The 16,381-nt window shown below is 33.0% G+C and overlaps 3 protein-coding genes and 1 long non-coding RNA gene across 4 annotated transcripts in view; 1 reads left to right on the forward strand and 3 right to left on the reverse strand.

The window, feature by feature from the left end:
* The window catches only part of LOC127871734 (interferon alpha-inducible protein 27-like protein 2B), a 106,918-nt gene that overhangs the window by 33,028 nt on the left and 57,509 nt on the right, over positions 1 to 16,381 (forward strand). The window lies entirely within an intron of this gene.
* Positions 1 to 16,381, reverse strand: part of LOC127871729 (uncharacterized) — a 75,310-nt gene that overhangs the window by 16,988 nt on the left and 41,941 nt on the right. The window lies entirely within an intron of this gene.
* On the reverse strand, positions 7,205 to 15,950 carry LOC127871742 (uncharacterized). Its single transcript, XR_008045523.1, has 2 exons — positions 15,665 to 15,950; positions 7,205 to 10,325 (listed from the first exon to the last, which is right to left on the reverse strand). It is a non-coding gene; the product is annotated as an uncharacterized LOC127871742 (long non-coding RNA).
* Positions 10,549 to 11,715, reverse strand: LOC127871738 (uncharacterized). Its single transcript, XM_052414899.1, has 3 exons — positions 11,565 to 11,715; positions 10,989 to 11,150; positions 10,549 to 10,855 (listed from the first exon to the last, which is right to left on the reverse strand). Exons 1-3 carry the CDS (start codon positions 11,632 to 11,634, stop codon positions 10,656 to 10,658), a joined length of 432 nt encoding a protein of 143 aa, XP_052270859.1. The 5' UTR covers positions 11,635 to 11,715; the 3' UTR covers positions 10,549 to 10,655.

The raw sequence follows: 16,381 nt of genomic DNA on the forward strand, positions 1-16,381 counted from the left end.
AGAAATAGCCCTCAGTAATGACACATTACAAATCTTTGAACAAAAATGGGATCGGATTAAATTCTCATAATGTTTTGTCCACTTATATACATTTCACTCTCATGTTAGTTTATCTCTTAAAAATAGTTTTGTTTATTTTTTTATTATTTTTTTTTAAATCTGACAAGATCATTGTGAATATACAACAAAACACACAAGTCCAGTATGCTTTCTTCCGACTTTATACAACTCATCATTTTTCATAACTATTCCTCTGTTGTTCTTTTCTTTTCTCTCTAAAATATATATATATATATATTAGCATATCTTGTACAACATGTCTGAACTTTATTGCTTTTGTACAATCACTATGTTGTATGATCATATACATGTTTACATTGTATGTATGATATTGAATAAAAAAAAAAGATGGTGTACAGTGCCATTTGAAAAAATGTTGAAAATAACACCCTTTTTAAAAATACACATCACGCTTTAAACCAGGAGGAAAAACAACTGTGCGACGGATTGCTTAATGAATATGAATGTGGATTAGCCCTAAAAGAAATGCAAAATAACAAAAGCCCAGGATCTGATGGCATCACAATCGAATTTTATAAAATATTCTGGAATGATATAAAAACACATCTAATTAATTCACTTAACTATTCATTTAACAACGAAAACTTAACTACGCTACAAAAACAAGGTATTATATCACTTATTCCAGAACCTGGAAAAAACTTAGAATCCTTATCAAACTGGCGCCCGATTAGTTTACTAAACAATGATTTTAAAATTGCAACTAAAAGTATAGCAAACACAATTAAAAAAATATTACCATCAATCATTTCAAAGTCTCAATCTGGTTTCATAAAAGGACGTTACATTGGTGAAAACGTTCGTCTTATCCAAGAATGCATAAACTATTTCAACAATTCAAATAATCCTGGTCTAATATTCTTTGCAGACTTTGAAAAGGCATTCGATTCTCTTGATCATTCATTTATGTTCTCCTGCTTAGAAAATATGAACTTTGGTGAAAGTCTCATTCAATGGGTCAAACTATTTTATACCGATATTAACAGTATAATCATTAACAATGGCTTCTTTTCAAACAGTTTTAACATCGAACGAGGGGTTCGACCAGGATGTCCACTCTCATCATCCCTATTTATTATTTGCATCGAGTATCTATCACATCACATCCTATCAAATAAACACATAAAAGGCTTATCACTAGAACCTGACGAAGAAATCAAACAATCCCTATTTGCTGACGATGCAACTTATTTTTTAAATGACAATTACGATTCTTTCCATAACCTAACAGAGTCGCTAACCCTTTACGGAATGACATCGGGTCTTAAACTAAACAAAAGTAAATGTACTGTGATACGAGTAGGTAAATTAAAACAAAGTAATGTTCAATATAAAAAAGAAATGAAATTTATTGGACATCCGATGAAGCCACAACGTTAGGAATTACATTCACATATAATGAAAAGGATACAGTTCTTAAAAACATACTACCTAAATTACAGAATTTAAAAAAACTGCTTAAAATCATAGCATCATCGTAAACTTACACTTATCGGAAAAAACACAGTATTGAAAACGTTTGCACTTCCTAAATTAATATATGTATTAACAGTTCTCCCAAACCCACCAAATGATCTTATTAACGATATAAAATCAGCACTATTTAATTTCATATGGGACGGTAAGCCTGATAAAATAAAAAGAACTCAGTTAATTCAATCTGTAGAAAATGGAGGTATCCAATTAACGGACATTGACTCCTTCTTGAATGCAATCAAATGCAGCTGGGTTAAACGATACCTAGATAATACCAATACGAGTAAATGGAAATTATTCTACCAGAAAATCCTAAAAAAATATGGTGACTCCTTACTCTTTGAATGTAACATCAGCAATACTATCTTACATGAAATTGCAAACGAAAACATATTTCTGTCTGATGTTCTATCAGCGTGGAGTGATGTCACTCATAACTTAGAAACCCAAACCAGCAGTAAAACAATTTTATGGAACAATAAAGACATAACTTCAAACAATAAGACGTTTTTCTATAAAGACTGGTTTGAACGAAGCATTAAATATGTCGACCAATTATATGACTACAGAATTAAGGATTTCTACTCTTTTGATAATATATGCTACATATACGGAATACCTTCAAATAATTTTCTGAAGTACTACACACTAATCAAAAGCATACCCATACATATTAAATCTGAAATCAATACAAATAATACACCATGTACTCAAACAACATTTGTAGAAAACATACTTGGAAGAAAAAACAAACAAAAAAATATTTTACACACTACAAATTAAAAACCCTACAGAAAACTCCAAAATCCAAAATAAATGGCAAGCCCTTTTTGGAGAAAATGAACTTAATTGGAAACACATATTTACCATGCCATATAAAGCAACTATTGAAAGCACACTGAGAAATTTTCAATATAAATACATCCATAGAATTATAGCTACAAATAAATATCTCTTTAAATGCAAATTATCTGACACAAATCTGTGTGACTTCTGCAGTGAAAACATTGAAACTATAGAACATCTTTTTTGGGAGTGCAAACACATTCAGCCGATTTGGAATCAATTAATATCTATTCTTGAACAACATCAACTAAACGTTAAACTATCTTTCTTAAATGTAAGTTTCGGAATTAACTCATTGAAATCAATAGACTATAATAATATTGTGAATTTTATGGTTATATTGATGAAATATTTTATCTTAAACATGAAGTACAAAAAAACAAGTACCAAATTTTAATGGTTTTGTCCTTAGTCTTAAACTAAAAATCCAGATTGAGAAAAAAATAGCCCTCAGTAATGACACATTACAAATCTTTGAACAAAAATGGGATCGGATTAAATTCTCATAATGTTTTGTCCACTTATATACATTTCACTCTCATGTTAGTTTATCTCTTAAAAATAGTTTTGTTTATTTTTTTATTATTTTTTTTTAAATCTGACAAGATCATTGTGAATATACAACAAAACACACAAGTCCAGTATGCTTTCTTCCGACTTTATACAACTCATCATTTTTCATAACTATTCCTCTGTTGTTCTTTTCTTTTCTCTCTAAAATATATATATATATATTAGCATATCTTGTACAACATGTCTGAACTTTATTGCTTTTGTACAATCACTATGTTGTATGATCATATACATGTTTACATTGTATGTATGATATTGAATAAAACAAAAAAGATGGTGTACAGTGCCATTTGACGTGCGTCATCCTTTTATCCATATATGTACTCATACCAAGTTTCAATGAAATCCGCCAATGCACTTCCAAGATATGGCTCCGGACGGACGGAAAACGCCAAAACAATATCTCTCCGCCTATTTTGTGCTGTTTTGCGGACTGCCTCGTAAATATATTTCAAGTAGCGAATACTTAAAAACAAAACAAAAAAGTACGATTATGTTTGGTGAAAGACGCAAACAACGCAATAGGCACCACCTTATTAACATAACAAACCATAGCTGAAGGCAATGAAATTGTTCGCTTTGGCATAATCTTAGTCGCAAATCATTTGTCAAAATTAGATAATAGCTTTTTTATCGCAAGTTTGAAATTAACACAACCCATTCAAATTTATAACGAGTGCGTCTTAGCGCACATGTCGAGAAGTGTGTTTACTGTTTATCATCCTATTTATATTATAGAGACCATGATATCGTGAAATTAATTTACCTGCAAGAAACGGTATCGTATCGTAAATACTTTTAACGTCAATAAACCTTGAACTCGGGAATGAACGGTATGAGCTATTGTTTAAACGAATAAAAGCTAATCATCTGTGTGAACTTCAATCGACATTGAACTCATATAAAACAGTCGTGTTATATATGCTTATTTACAATCAAAGCGCTGAAGGCACTGGCGTTGTTCGCAACTGCATAATCTTAGACCTAACTTATTTTTATGCCCCCCTTCGAAGAAGAGGGGGTATATTGTTTTGCTCATGTCGGTCCGTCCGTCCGTATGTATGTCAGTATATCCGTCCACCAGATGGTTTCCGGATGATAACTCAAGAACGCTTAGGCCTAGGATCATGAAACTTCATAGGTACATTGACCATGACTCGCAGATGACCACGATTGATTTTCAGGTCACTAGGTCAAAGGTCAACGTCACGGTGACCTCAAATATATGTATATATATATAGGCGTTTATTACTATCCAATACGCCATAGTAGGCACATGAGGACAACATAAATTCACAATAAAACGGAAAATATACTTACAAAACAAAACAAATAAAATATTTTACAAACTACAAATTAAACACCCTGCAGAAAACTCCAAGATTCAAAATAAATGGCAAAGCCTTCTTCCAGGGGGGCACGCGTATACGGGAGCTTACCGCGTTTAAGTGAGAAAGTTGTTGCAAAACTTCAAAGATGGCGTCGTTTGTTGGATTTTCTTAAAGGAAAGGAGGATATTTTCACCCGGTAAGCCCCTTTGTATTTATACTTTTTTTTAAAATGAATACGCCGTTTCGGCTCTCCGGCTTCCCTCGGTTTTTTGTTTCAAGATCGTAGACGTCGGGATAAAAAAGTTATTGAAGGAAAACCGTCCACAAATATGTTGTCTTCTTACGGGACGTTCGAGAAATTGGATGTACAAATATCATTTTCTCTTATAATACACAGTATTGACACACGTGAACAGTAAAATATACATAAAATCATGATTATTTCATTTTACCGACGCCGTTTTATCACTGATAATTAATTTATTGGCAAACATTATTTGTTTAACCCCCTTATTTGGAACTGACTTCCTTTTAAGCACATTTTGGGACCTGACTTCCAAATGACAAACAGCTCTTTCATATGTAAAAGAGCTTGACATGATATACCTACCCATCTTAAATAAAGTGTATATGTGTACTTAAATATTATAATTTTATAGCATGTTACGTGGTGCAATATAAGTGTTTTCTTAATCACGTTACTTACTGTAGAATAATAATAATGCTGTTCGAAAAACCTGCCGACCAATTGAATCAATTCACCTATTTTCAAGAAGATGGGTTGTGTGGTGGCTGATGTACGAGATAATAGAACGTTAATCTTTCAGTAATATTATAATTAATTCCATGTATTTTATGACGTGTCGACCTTATTCTGCTATGAACTTTTTTAAACCATTCTTTTACTGTCTTTTCAGATGATGCAGGTTAAAGGGCGAAAATAAGTGCATCTTTCGTTGCAGTATACGTAATCAGGAATTTTACATCAGGGGAGGATTGATATATCATGCCCCATTCATGGACCACATGAGTTTAAATGTAAAATATGCAAGAAAGAATCCTTCAACAGAGCCGGACTAAAACAGCAAATAAAAAACACGAACATGACAAAACATGTCCAGCTGATGTTTGTAGTGTTTTTGTTTTATTTATAAAGTCTAAATAGACACTTCTGACATATAATTGCTATGAGTGCTACTTACTTACACGTTTTATTCTGTATATGTCATGATGCTAGTTTCTCACTTTGTTATGAAAATAAACCAGTATCTGTGTTACGTCATTTCTTCCTACGATGTCTCTGCATTAATTTTCAATTGTATTCAGCACTTACATACATGATAAAAAAAAGATTTGGGTCGGATTTAATTCGTTATGCATTTGACATATTAACATTACTAACGATTAAAAGGCAATGTTAGGAACAAACGAAATAATCTTTCTAAGTGAACCAATACCTTATTCCCTCAATACAACAGTCATAAATAATATGTATTCACATAGGTATAAAAGAGAAAAAACATACATGTATAAAAATTATATTGATCACTTCTACTGAAATCATATCGTGTATTGCATTTGCACAAATCTTTGTATCCACTACAAATTCACTTTTTGCGATTATAATATAGTGACCAACTCAAAACTGGTTTAAAAGAAGGTCGTCCAAAATGTGTCACATCAAAGTCACATACATGTATCAGTATCGTTACGGTAAAACGCGTCAAATGTCATTGTATTAAATAAACAATTCATATTTAAGTATCATAAAAAAACATCCACCGATATGCATCTTCTAAGCAGATGTCAGGTATTCCAAATTGCTTCATGTATTCCGAATCGCAACAATGGCAGTATTTGGTTACATCAACCTTATACTAGTATCAAACCGGCTTTACCCTCTTCTGTTTTTCATTACACTTTTATTGCACGTATATGTGATTGTTTGGCAAGGTACTTCGACGTAATCTTTTATGTTTGATTGGTGGGTTTTCATGTACCTATCGCATTCTAGAGCGGTACACACTTCGTTACGCCGTCTTTTTTAATCTTGGCATTCTCAACATATCTAACTGGCGTCTAGATATCTGGAAATAGTAAGCATAGTATTCCGTTGGATGCATATTCAAACATAAGTATGTCCATATGTGTTAAAATAAACAGGTAAGAATTACACTGTGTTTATAATACCGTCGAATGTCTTATATTACACACACTAAATGTTAGCGTTAAGTACGCGATAAAACATATAATAATACAAATTAATAATAAAACAATTAAAAGAAAAAAGAAAACTCTTGATTTCTTCAAGTGAAAATGTTTTCTAAGACATTCGCACCAATGCGGAATTCATTCACGAAAGTTATTTCGCATAAAACTTTGTAACATAGAAAAGAGCTGATAATCAATTGGAAGTCAGGTCCCAAAATGTGCTTAAAAGGAAGTTTAGTTCCAAAAATGGGGGTTAACCCGTTATAATTCGGCATTAAATGAATTAATAGACATAACAACGCGTCGAGATAATACAATATTCGTGATTTATGTTATATTTTACTGTACACATGCACAAATACTGTTTATTATGAGAGAAAATGATATTCGAACATCCAACATCTCGAAGGTCAAGAAATTAAACAACAAATTTGTCGACGGTTTTGCTTCAATAGCTTTTTTATTCCGACGTCTACGGTTTTGAAACAAAAAACCGAGTGGAGCACAAACACCGTAAAGCCGAAAGGGCTTATTTATTTAAAAGAAATATAAATATAAACTGGCTTACCGGGTGAAAATATCCGCTACTCCTTCACGAAAACACTTAAACGACGCCATCTTTGAAGTTTTGCAACAATTTTCTCACTTAAACGCGGTAAGCTCCCGTATACGCGTGCCCCCCTGTCTTCGAGAACAAGAATTTAATTAGAAACAAATATTTATCATGCCATATAAAACAACTATAGATAGCACACTGAGAAATTTTCAATATAAATTTGTCCATAGAATCATAGCTACAAATAAATACCTTTTTAAGTGCAACCTATCCAACACAAATTTATGTGATATGTGCAGCGAATACACTGAAACAATAGAACACCTTTTCTGGGAGTGCAAACATATTCAAATTCTATGGAACCAGTTAACAACATTTCTAGAGAAACAACAATTAAAATTAAAACTGTCTCTCTCAAATATAAGTTTCGGTGTGAATACTTTTAAAATACCAGAAATTAATAACACTCTGAACCACATTATCATATTAATAAAATATTTTATATTTAGCTTCTAATACAAAAAACAAATACCTACTTTCAACTGTTTTATAAACTATTTAAAACTAAAGATCAAAATTGAAAAAGAAATAGCCCTCAACAACGATAAACTTCATATTTTTGAACAAAAATGGAAACATATAAACTTTCATAACCCAGTCAAGTAGTTTTCTACCCACCTTTAACAATTGACTAAACTTATTTTTATTTTTTTATTTTTTTAAAACACCTATCACAAACAAGCAAAAAAAACAAATACACATTGATAATTTTTAAATATTAAAGGAAATCACAAGGTCAACAACATGTATATATAAGCATATTTTGTATTACATGTTTGAACAGCTTTGCTGCCGAATGTTAATCGCCATGTTTTTTATATTATCCATGTATACATTGTATGTTATATATTTAATAATAAAAAAATAAATAAATTCACAATAAAATTAACAACAACGTAGGCAAAGCAAAATGCAAAAAATACACACGCACGCCCATACGCATACACCCACACTCACACACGCACACACGAATACACCCACTCCCATACACATATGCCCACACTCACAAGTAAACTAAACATACATAAAACGTACATGGACAACACAATAATCATGAAAACAAGCGGAGAAGCCCATTATGAGTGATAAATAATTATAATCGAAAAATGCATTACAAAATAATAATAATCCAATAATTTCTTAAATGAGCTTAAAGAGGCAATCAAGAAATAATTGCCGATCACAAGTAAACAAAACATACATAAAAAATACATGAACAACACAATAATCATCAAAACAAACGTAGGAGCCTTTAACAGAGGCGATCAAGATATAATTGCCGATCACTCATATTAACGCATCATAATCTTCTGTGTACGTTGGATACATGAAAACGTAAGAAAGAACAGTATTATGAACACCAGCAAAACATAGATAAGTTACTTTTCATATGTATATTTTAATTATCGGTAAACAGGGTAAGCAACTTAAGTTAACAATTCGTAATGAAATATGTCAGCTATCCATGTATAGGGGGGTATATTTTTTTGCTCATGTCGGTCCGTCCGTCCGTATGTTTGTCCGTATGTCCGTCCACCAGATGGTTTGCGGATGATAACTCAATAACGCTTACGCCTAGGATCATGAAACTTCAAAGGTACAATTGTCATGACTCTCAGATGACCCCTTTTGATTTTCAGGTCACTCCGTCAAAGGTCAAGGTCACAGTGCCAAAAAACGTATTCACACAATGGCTACCACTACAATTGACAGCCCATATGGGGGGCATGCATGTTTTACAAACAGCCCTTGTTCAAAATCGGGTTATAGCTTTTTTATCGCAAGTTTGAAAATAAACACAACCCATTCAAAATTATAACCATATACAAATTCAAAATGTACAATAAGACCTTAAATGACCTTTACATAACGCCAGCAGACACGAATGAATTCATTCGAATATTTCGTAGGCTGATTCGAGAAAAATCCTCTGAACTTTGGCTACATCACTGTGTCTGTGCACAGCGTAAAAGATGTAACACAGTTCAGTGTAAGGATTTCCGGACTACTCTCTGAATGTTCAAACGACACATAGACACAAATTGTGGTCAAGTTAAAATTGCGCGTTAAAATCCATCTCGAAGAATTTCGGAGTCTGTAATCGGTCACTATATCGTCAGACGAAAACATAATTGACTATCGATATACACAGTTTTGCTTCCAAAGTGAGAAAAGAAACACTACTGAAATAGTACAGGGTCACGATAAGAGGGAAATCGTTTTATTATCTAACCACACATGTTTGCCGTACTCGGTCAGCAAGTCTGTGAATTGTTCCTGAACGCCCATAAAATGCTACCCTTATTTACCAGTTTGCGATATTCGCTATTTTGAATTCAGTTTCAAATCGAAAAGCATTGAGCTAAAATGTGCCATTTACAATGCGCGATGAGATTTTTAAAGACCCGCGTAATGCCAAAATGGGTCATTAGCCATATGCGCCCATCATAGCTATAGCCCACCAAACCTGCGCATCTTGCAGTCTGGTCAGAAGATGCATAATTATACCATTAAACCTTGAATAATTTTATAACGGACAGCTTCGCCGATGAGCAGACTGCGCAAATACGCAGGCATGGGCTTGAGCTACGCTGGCTGCAACGCCATAGGACCAATTTTCGCATGACGCGGCTATAAAAGTGTGATTTGAATGTGTCGAAATAATACTGAGAGTTAATCAAATATTAACATACGATATATTTCGATTGTGAAGAAATTAACTCATGCGTTGAAGATGCAAAATTGTTAAATAAAAAAAACACAATAGTTAAACTTTTGTTTTCAACTTAATTACATGTATTTAGAAACGTTTATTGTCAAACTTAAAGTGATATTATGGGCATCTGTTTCTATCTCAACCGTTCTTTATTTTTGGTGTTTTCACTTCATATACACTTATATTTGTTAATGCAGCATCAACATACTAAAACAATATCCCGGAAAGAGAAAATAATGCATTTGAATATCAACCGTGCTTTCGTTTGACAACTAATCATGCATGTACGATGTGATGCTAAATTTAGTTTTAGTGCAGATTCGTTCATACGACACAAAGACACAATTTTGTTTTACGGATCATTTCGGCTTACAGGACTGGGTGGGTCACGTAAGATATCGAATATAAAATATATTTTTATAAACAACTGGTAGCAAGATGAGTTGCAGATAATTGGTCAGTAACCACATTTTATCTAACTCTCTTGACCTGTAAATTCTTTTCAGCTTAATTCAACAGTGAAAAATGCTCATAATATCACTTTAAATTTACTTTCATTTCGTTTTCATTTTGATGGTAAAACATCACCAATAACAACTTATATATATAAATTGTTATATATATATATATATATATATATATATATATATATATATATATATATATATATATATATATATATATATATATATATTATAAGTGTCAGTTTTGGTTTGCAAATTCCTTTCTCTCCTCAAAACGATCTAACCAATTATAATTTGCACTTAAAAATTCTGATCGTTGAATTGTGGATGTTGAAATACTGTCACTCATCTTCGCAAGCTTCGCTGCCTAAGAATGTCGAAACCGTTCCCGTAACGGCAGTGATTCCACTGAACACGCACGCCTGAGTTCCAAAGGCGAGTCCAGCCGCTCCGGCGCCATGTAACGCGGCAAATGCACTGCGGGATGAGACTGCAGCTCCCTTAAATGCTTTAGCCAAAGTTCCCCAAGGCATCGACGATTCTGACACGAATACATAAGTAAAAGGTAATTGCAGAACCGGACCGAATAGAACATAACATGCAACAAATGTCTATGCTTCAATTCAATTTAGTGAGCCATTGTGTAATTTAATTAAAGACCGTAAGGGGTTTACTTTCGACACACTGGGGTGTATTTCGATTCCACGTGCCAGGTCTTATTATCCGCAATACATGACACCCATCCGGCTCGTATCCTTCGTAGCAATGCAGCACACATCTTGGTTTTTCTTTTGCGGTATTGACATACCAGTAGCCGTTGTCAGAGTGTCCCTTAGCTTTTTAAGGGAAAGGAAATATAACTTATAATAATATATATTTTTGTTAAACTTGTTTTTTTACATTAATGCAACGGTATAAAAACGTATATCAATAAAAACATAATGCAATTATGATAATACATTCGATGTTACGAAGGTTTTTAAGGTCATTTAAACTACACATTGTAAAGTTTTTAAATGATTATTTTCACCCTAGTAAGACTGACTATAATGATTAAATACATATATCAACAAAGAATACAACTGTATTCAGTTGTGTAAATATACCAGTATACACGAATTTGTTTTATATAAAATACATATACATTTTTAGGTACTATGATTGCAGTTGAAACAATAAAACGCAGTTGGTTATTCTACAAATTTGTACCTAGTTGGCCGAATCTTTTGATTTTTGCAGAAGATTCGTACCTGGACAATCCTCATGCGTAATTCCCTGCACTCCCGATAAGAACACAAACACAATAACTGCAGATAACATATTGCTGAACTTATGTTTTTGCCCAAATACTTTGGAAATAAATTAGCGAAAGTTTATCATTATATTAACACATTTAATCGAATACAGGTACGGGTCATATGATGTCCCCACCGAGATAACGTTACACAGTTCGAAGTACAAAGTATTCACATGTATCGTGCTACTATTTAACATTTGCACAAACTGCGGCAGATGATATTTGTAATGATACTCTATGGATCATTTCTGTTTTGCAAAATTCTTTGTAAGCTATTGAGTTGGTCATAAGTGATAGATTATCTTACGCAACTAAATTTCTTAATTTAATAATCATACTTCAAATATTAATATATAAACTATTAACTGATACTGACATTAAATGATCGCGTTAACAATTATTTATCCATGTAAAGTTTTTTTTATGTATTCAAAGTTGTAAAGTCAATCTTGTGCGGCCTCTTAACAATATACACCAATCAAGGATATACATGACAATAAGAAGTAAATTTGTGAAATTTATATCCCCACAAAAAAAGTTTGTTTATGAATGGTTGCTAATCTCTTGATATACAGTTTTATCCTAAAACAACATAAATAAGTGTAGGGTAATTGTTTTCATGCATTGAAATTGTCCTTATTGATTTCTAAACACACTTGGAGTTTCATTTTTATGCCCCACTTTCGAAGAAGATGGGGTATATCGCTTTGCACATGTCGGTCGGTCTGTCGGTAGGTCCGTCCACCAGCAGCAGCCAATTGTATAAATATGGATAACTTTAACCAATCCAAAAGATAACCTTTGGTTAACTTTATCCGTTTTTGGATATGTTATCCAACGTGGTTATCCTATTGTATAAAAATGCAAGTCGCATTGGATATCTTTATCCGATTTGGTTAAAGTTAGCCAAACATAAAAAAACCCACAATGCATATTTAATCTGGTTCCGGTCAAGACGGTTTCGCGGAAAGTGTCATTTCAGACGACAACAAAATGGCTGAAACGCTTTCGCTTCGTAAAAAACGTCCAGTTAACTTTTCCCATGAGGAAACTGCTCTAATCCGTGAAGGTGTTATGAAATTTGACAAAGTTTTGACAAAGAAATTTTCAAGCGGCTCAACACCAGTCACCAAGAAAATTCAAGATGGGGCGTGGGCCGTAATAACGGAAAAAGTGAATTCCGTCGGTCGTGCGTGTCGCACGATTGACGACGTGAAAGGTATGCGAACGCCAACATTGATATTTTTCGGCCATTCGTTAATATGAGATATGTAAATATATGTATTTATTAATACTTAACTGATGTATTTAGGTGTTAGTATTCCACATGCCGAAGTCGAAGAACAACGTCTGTGCGCATGTACTGTAATCATAGCGCCGTTTGAAACGCAATATGAATCCGTATACAATTTCTAGAGACTATTATATAGAGATTATGCATAATTACAAAAATTTATAGAGCTTATTGTCATTCCTTCAATTTCAGAAATGAACAATTAGCATTTTCCGTAAATATCTGACAAGTTTCAAATTGCGCGAGTGACTGATTGTAATATGTTGCCGAGATAGAATAAGACACAATTATGTAATCAGTAATTTTATTGTGTGTTATTTATTGAGAAAAATATCGGAAAATGGTCTCGAAGGCCAGAGAGTCGCTTACGATGGAGCGAAAAAACGCCCGGCAGACGGGTGGCGGACAACCGATGAAAGCCGCAGACACGGTAACGATGTCAATCATTGAAACAATGAAGGAAACGCCGTCCTTCAGTGGGATTCCGGGTGCTTCTCAATCCGAAACCACCATTGGTATGTGACCACCCGCGTACTTAATTATTAAAAAAAATAACTATATTGATTATGAAAGCTCCACTGCAATTGTACCTAATTTATAAATACAACACAATTAGATTATACCTAAATCATAAACCACTGAAAAGAATTACACTGTCGAGTGCGTAATTTTTCTGTGCCAGCTACATACATGTATCTAACTATTCTTACCTTTCATTCAATATATTCACATAATTCCATTTTAATCCATACATATTTTTATTCTCGTTAGGTGCAGTGCGCAGCGCAACAGGATTTGTTGAGCTGCTCCAACTGGATGGTAATTAAATCCAATTTATTTTATGCTTTCCGGTTGTTTATAGAGAAATATCAGTGAATTAAAACTGATAATTTCACTGTTTCAAACAATGAAAATTATCAGTGAAAATTATCGATAATTTTCACTGTTTATGTTAAATGACGTCATTTTTTTGACGAAATGACGTCATTTTCCAAGCGAAATTCTGTAGTTAAACCCTTTAACAATGTATATAAACTGTGAAAAAAAAGCATAAAATAAAAAGAAAATTTGTTGGGTTCGGTGGATTATCGACTTTAATTCACTCGTGATCATATAAAATATATATTTTCACTCGTGGCTGCGCCACTCGTGAAAATATTATTTTCTATGATCACTCGTGAATTAAAATCGATAATCCACCGAATCCAACAAATATCCTCTATTTATTTTAATTTCCTTTGCAAGAAACAAAACACATTCCATGTGCCTCCATGTCGCTTAAAAATCACACTGTCACTGATAAACATTACACGCTTCTATGCATAGAATTTTCTAGATTGTGTAGTCTTTTGGAAGAGTTCATTTTTTTCGTAGGTTATTTAATTGATACTAAAATAATCAATACTATGTACGCAAATGCCTTTAATGATTAGCGAGAAATTGGCATTATAATCGTACTATTAATATTCTTTCTTGCAAGTATGCTTATAATCTGAGAAATCATGCGTTTGTTTATAAAAGTGTTACATGCTCTTGTATGTGACATCTCCACGACTCCGACATTGGCGTAGGTCAGTTTGCCAAGGCAAATGAGGCTACTTAAGGGGAATACATAATATTGTTACTTTTAATAATATTTAAATATATTTATAAATCATTTTTCGGCGTAAGCTGCATAAGCCAGCTTTTCACCTTAGCCTGACCTTTGTAAGTGTCCAATAAAATTCCAATAAAATTTCCCGCGGCTAGGTACGAATGAATACACTTCATTTATTCCATTGGCTGATTTGAGTATACCACCAGAACATTGGAAACATATCCGCGTCTTTGTAACACTGTTTTACTGTATGAAACAATTTTATCTCGAATGAAAAGGCTTAATAGATAGAACAGTTTTACACTCAATTCTCGACATCAATACAGTTTGTGCGTACACCTTTTATTTTCAGAGTATTACCAGCGCAAGAGCGTTTATACTTAAAAGGCTATGTTCTCATATTTAGTACTTACTTCCTTATTCCTGTCAACATGTTAACATGTAAAAGTATAAAGAGCAATGGAAGCGAGGCCTCACTTTAAAGCATTGCATTTCAACCCGCGAGGTATATCGGGTCAATTCGCGGACATTCAGAGTTTATATACAGGTCATCACCGGAGTTTGCGGCCAGTAAAATAATCGTTATATAATAAAGACGCTATCCGTGAACTAGGTGACCTGGAATTTTCGTAAGACCAGAAATATGTTAAATGAAGATATTCAGCAATATAATTATGGTATGTAAATACTAGATTCTTAATGTGTTTTCAACAATACAATGATAAATATTATTGTTGATAAATTTAACAATAATTATTCGTCCATATTGCCTAATGTACTAAAGTGATATTATGAGCATGTAACAGTTTATAGGTGTCTATCGCAACCGTTGATTATTTTTGATGTTTCTACTTCATATACACTTATATTAATTAATGCAGCATCATCATACTAAAACAATATACCAGAAAGAGAAAAATAATGCATTTGAATATCAACCGTACTTTCGTTTGACAACTGATCATGCGTTTACGAGTTGAACCTAAATTTAGTTTTAGTGCAGATTTGTTCATACGACACAAAGACACGAAATTGTTTTACGGATCATTTCAGCTTACAGGACTGGGTGGGTCACGTAAGAATATCGAATATAAAATATATTTTTATAAACAACTGGTAGCAAGGTGAAATGCAGATAATTAATCAGTAACCACATTTTAACTAACTATTTTGACCTGTTAATTCTTTTCAGCTCAATTCAACAGTGCAAAATGCCCATAATATCACTTTAAGCATTAGCACGATGATAATTGATACTGTTAATAATCGAATAAAATAGCAATGCCCGACAAACCACTAAAACAGGTTTGTTCGAAGAACGCGCCTATAAATACGGATACTTCTCGTGTGGCCGGTTGACTCATATGTTTAAATTTCACTTCCATTCTTCTTTTGGTTTTCTGTTTTGTATCTATAGGTTTATGACCAGCAATATGTTATAATGTAAAATAAGCCGCGAAAACTCCCCGTAACATCCCGTACTGCGTGTGATGCAGCTATGAACTGCACAGAAAAAGACATTCGCTATACTTGATCTCATTCATTAAACTATTTACGCCGTATATCTGTTTTAAAGATATTTCTTGTTATATATATTTCAATGATGTTCATGTATTTACATTTTAGACTTCCTCAACTTTGCTGACGATATTCGTCCATTCGACGATGATGAAACAGTAAATGGTAAGTTATATTGTTACTTTTACTTTTTTAAATACATGACTTTGTAATAGCAACATGTCAAGGAAAGTTAGATAGCTTGTCATTAATGTTCACTTTCATCCAACAATGATAAGCAATTAATATGGAGCATTAAGAAAAACACACAAATGACATTACATAACAATTTATCACTCAATAAATCAAGTATTATTTATTT

This window comes from Dreissena polymorpha, chromosome 3, assembly GCF_020536995.1.
Source record: "Dreissena polymorpha isolate Duluth1 chromosome 3, UMN_Dpol_1.0, whole genome shotgun sequence".
Classification (NCBI taxonomy): domain Eukaryota; kingdom Metazoa; phylum Mollusca; class Bivalvia; order Myida; family Dreissenidae; genus Dreissena; species Dreissena polymorpha.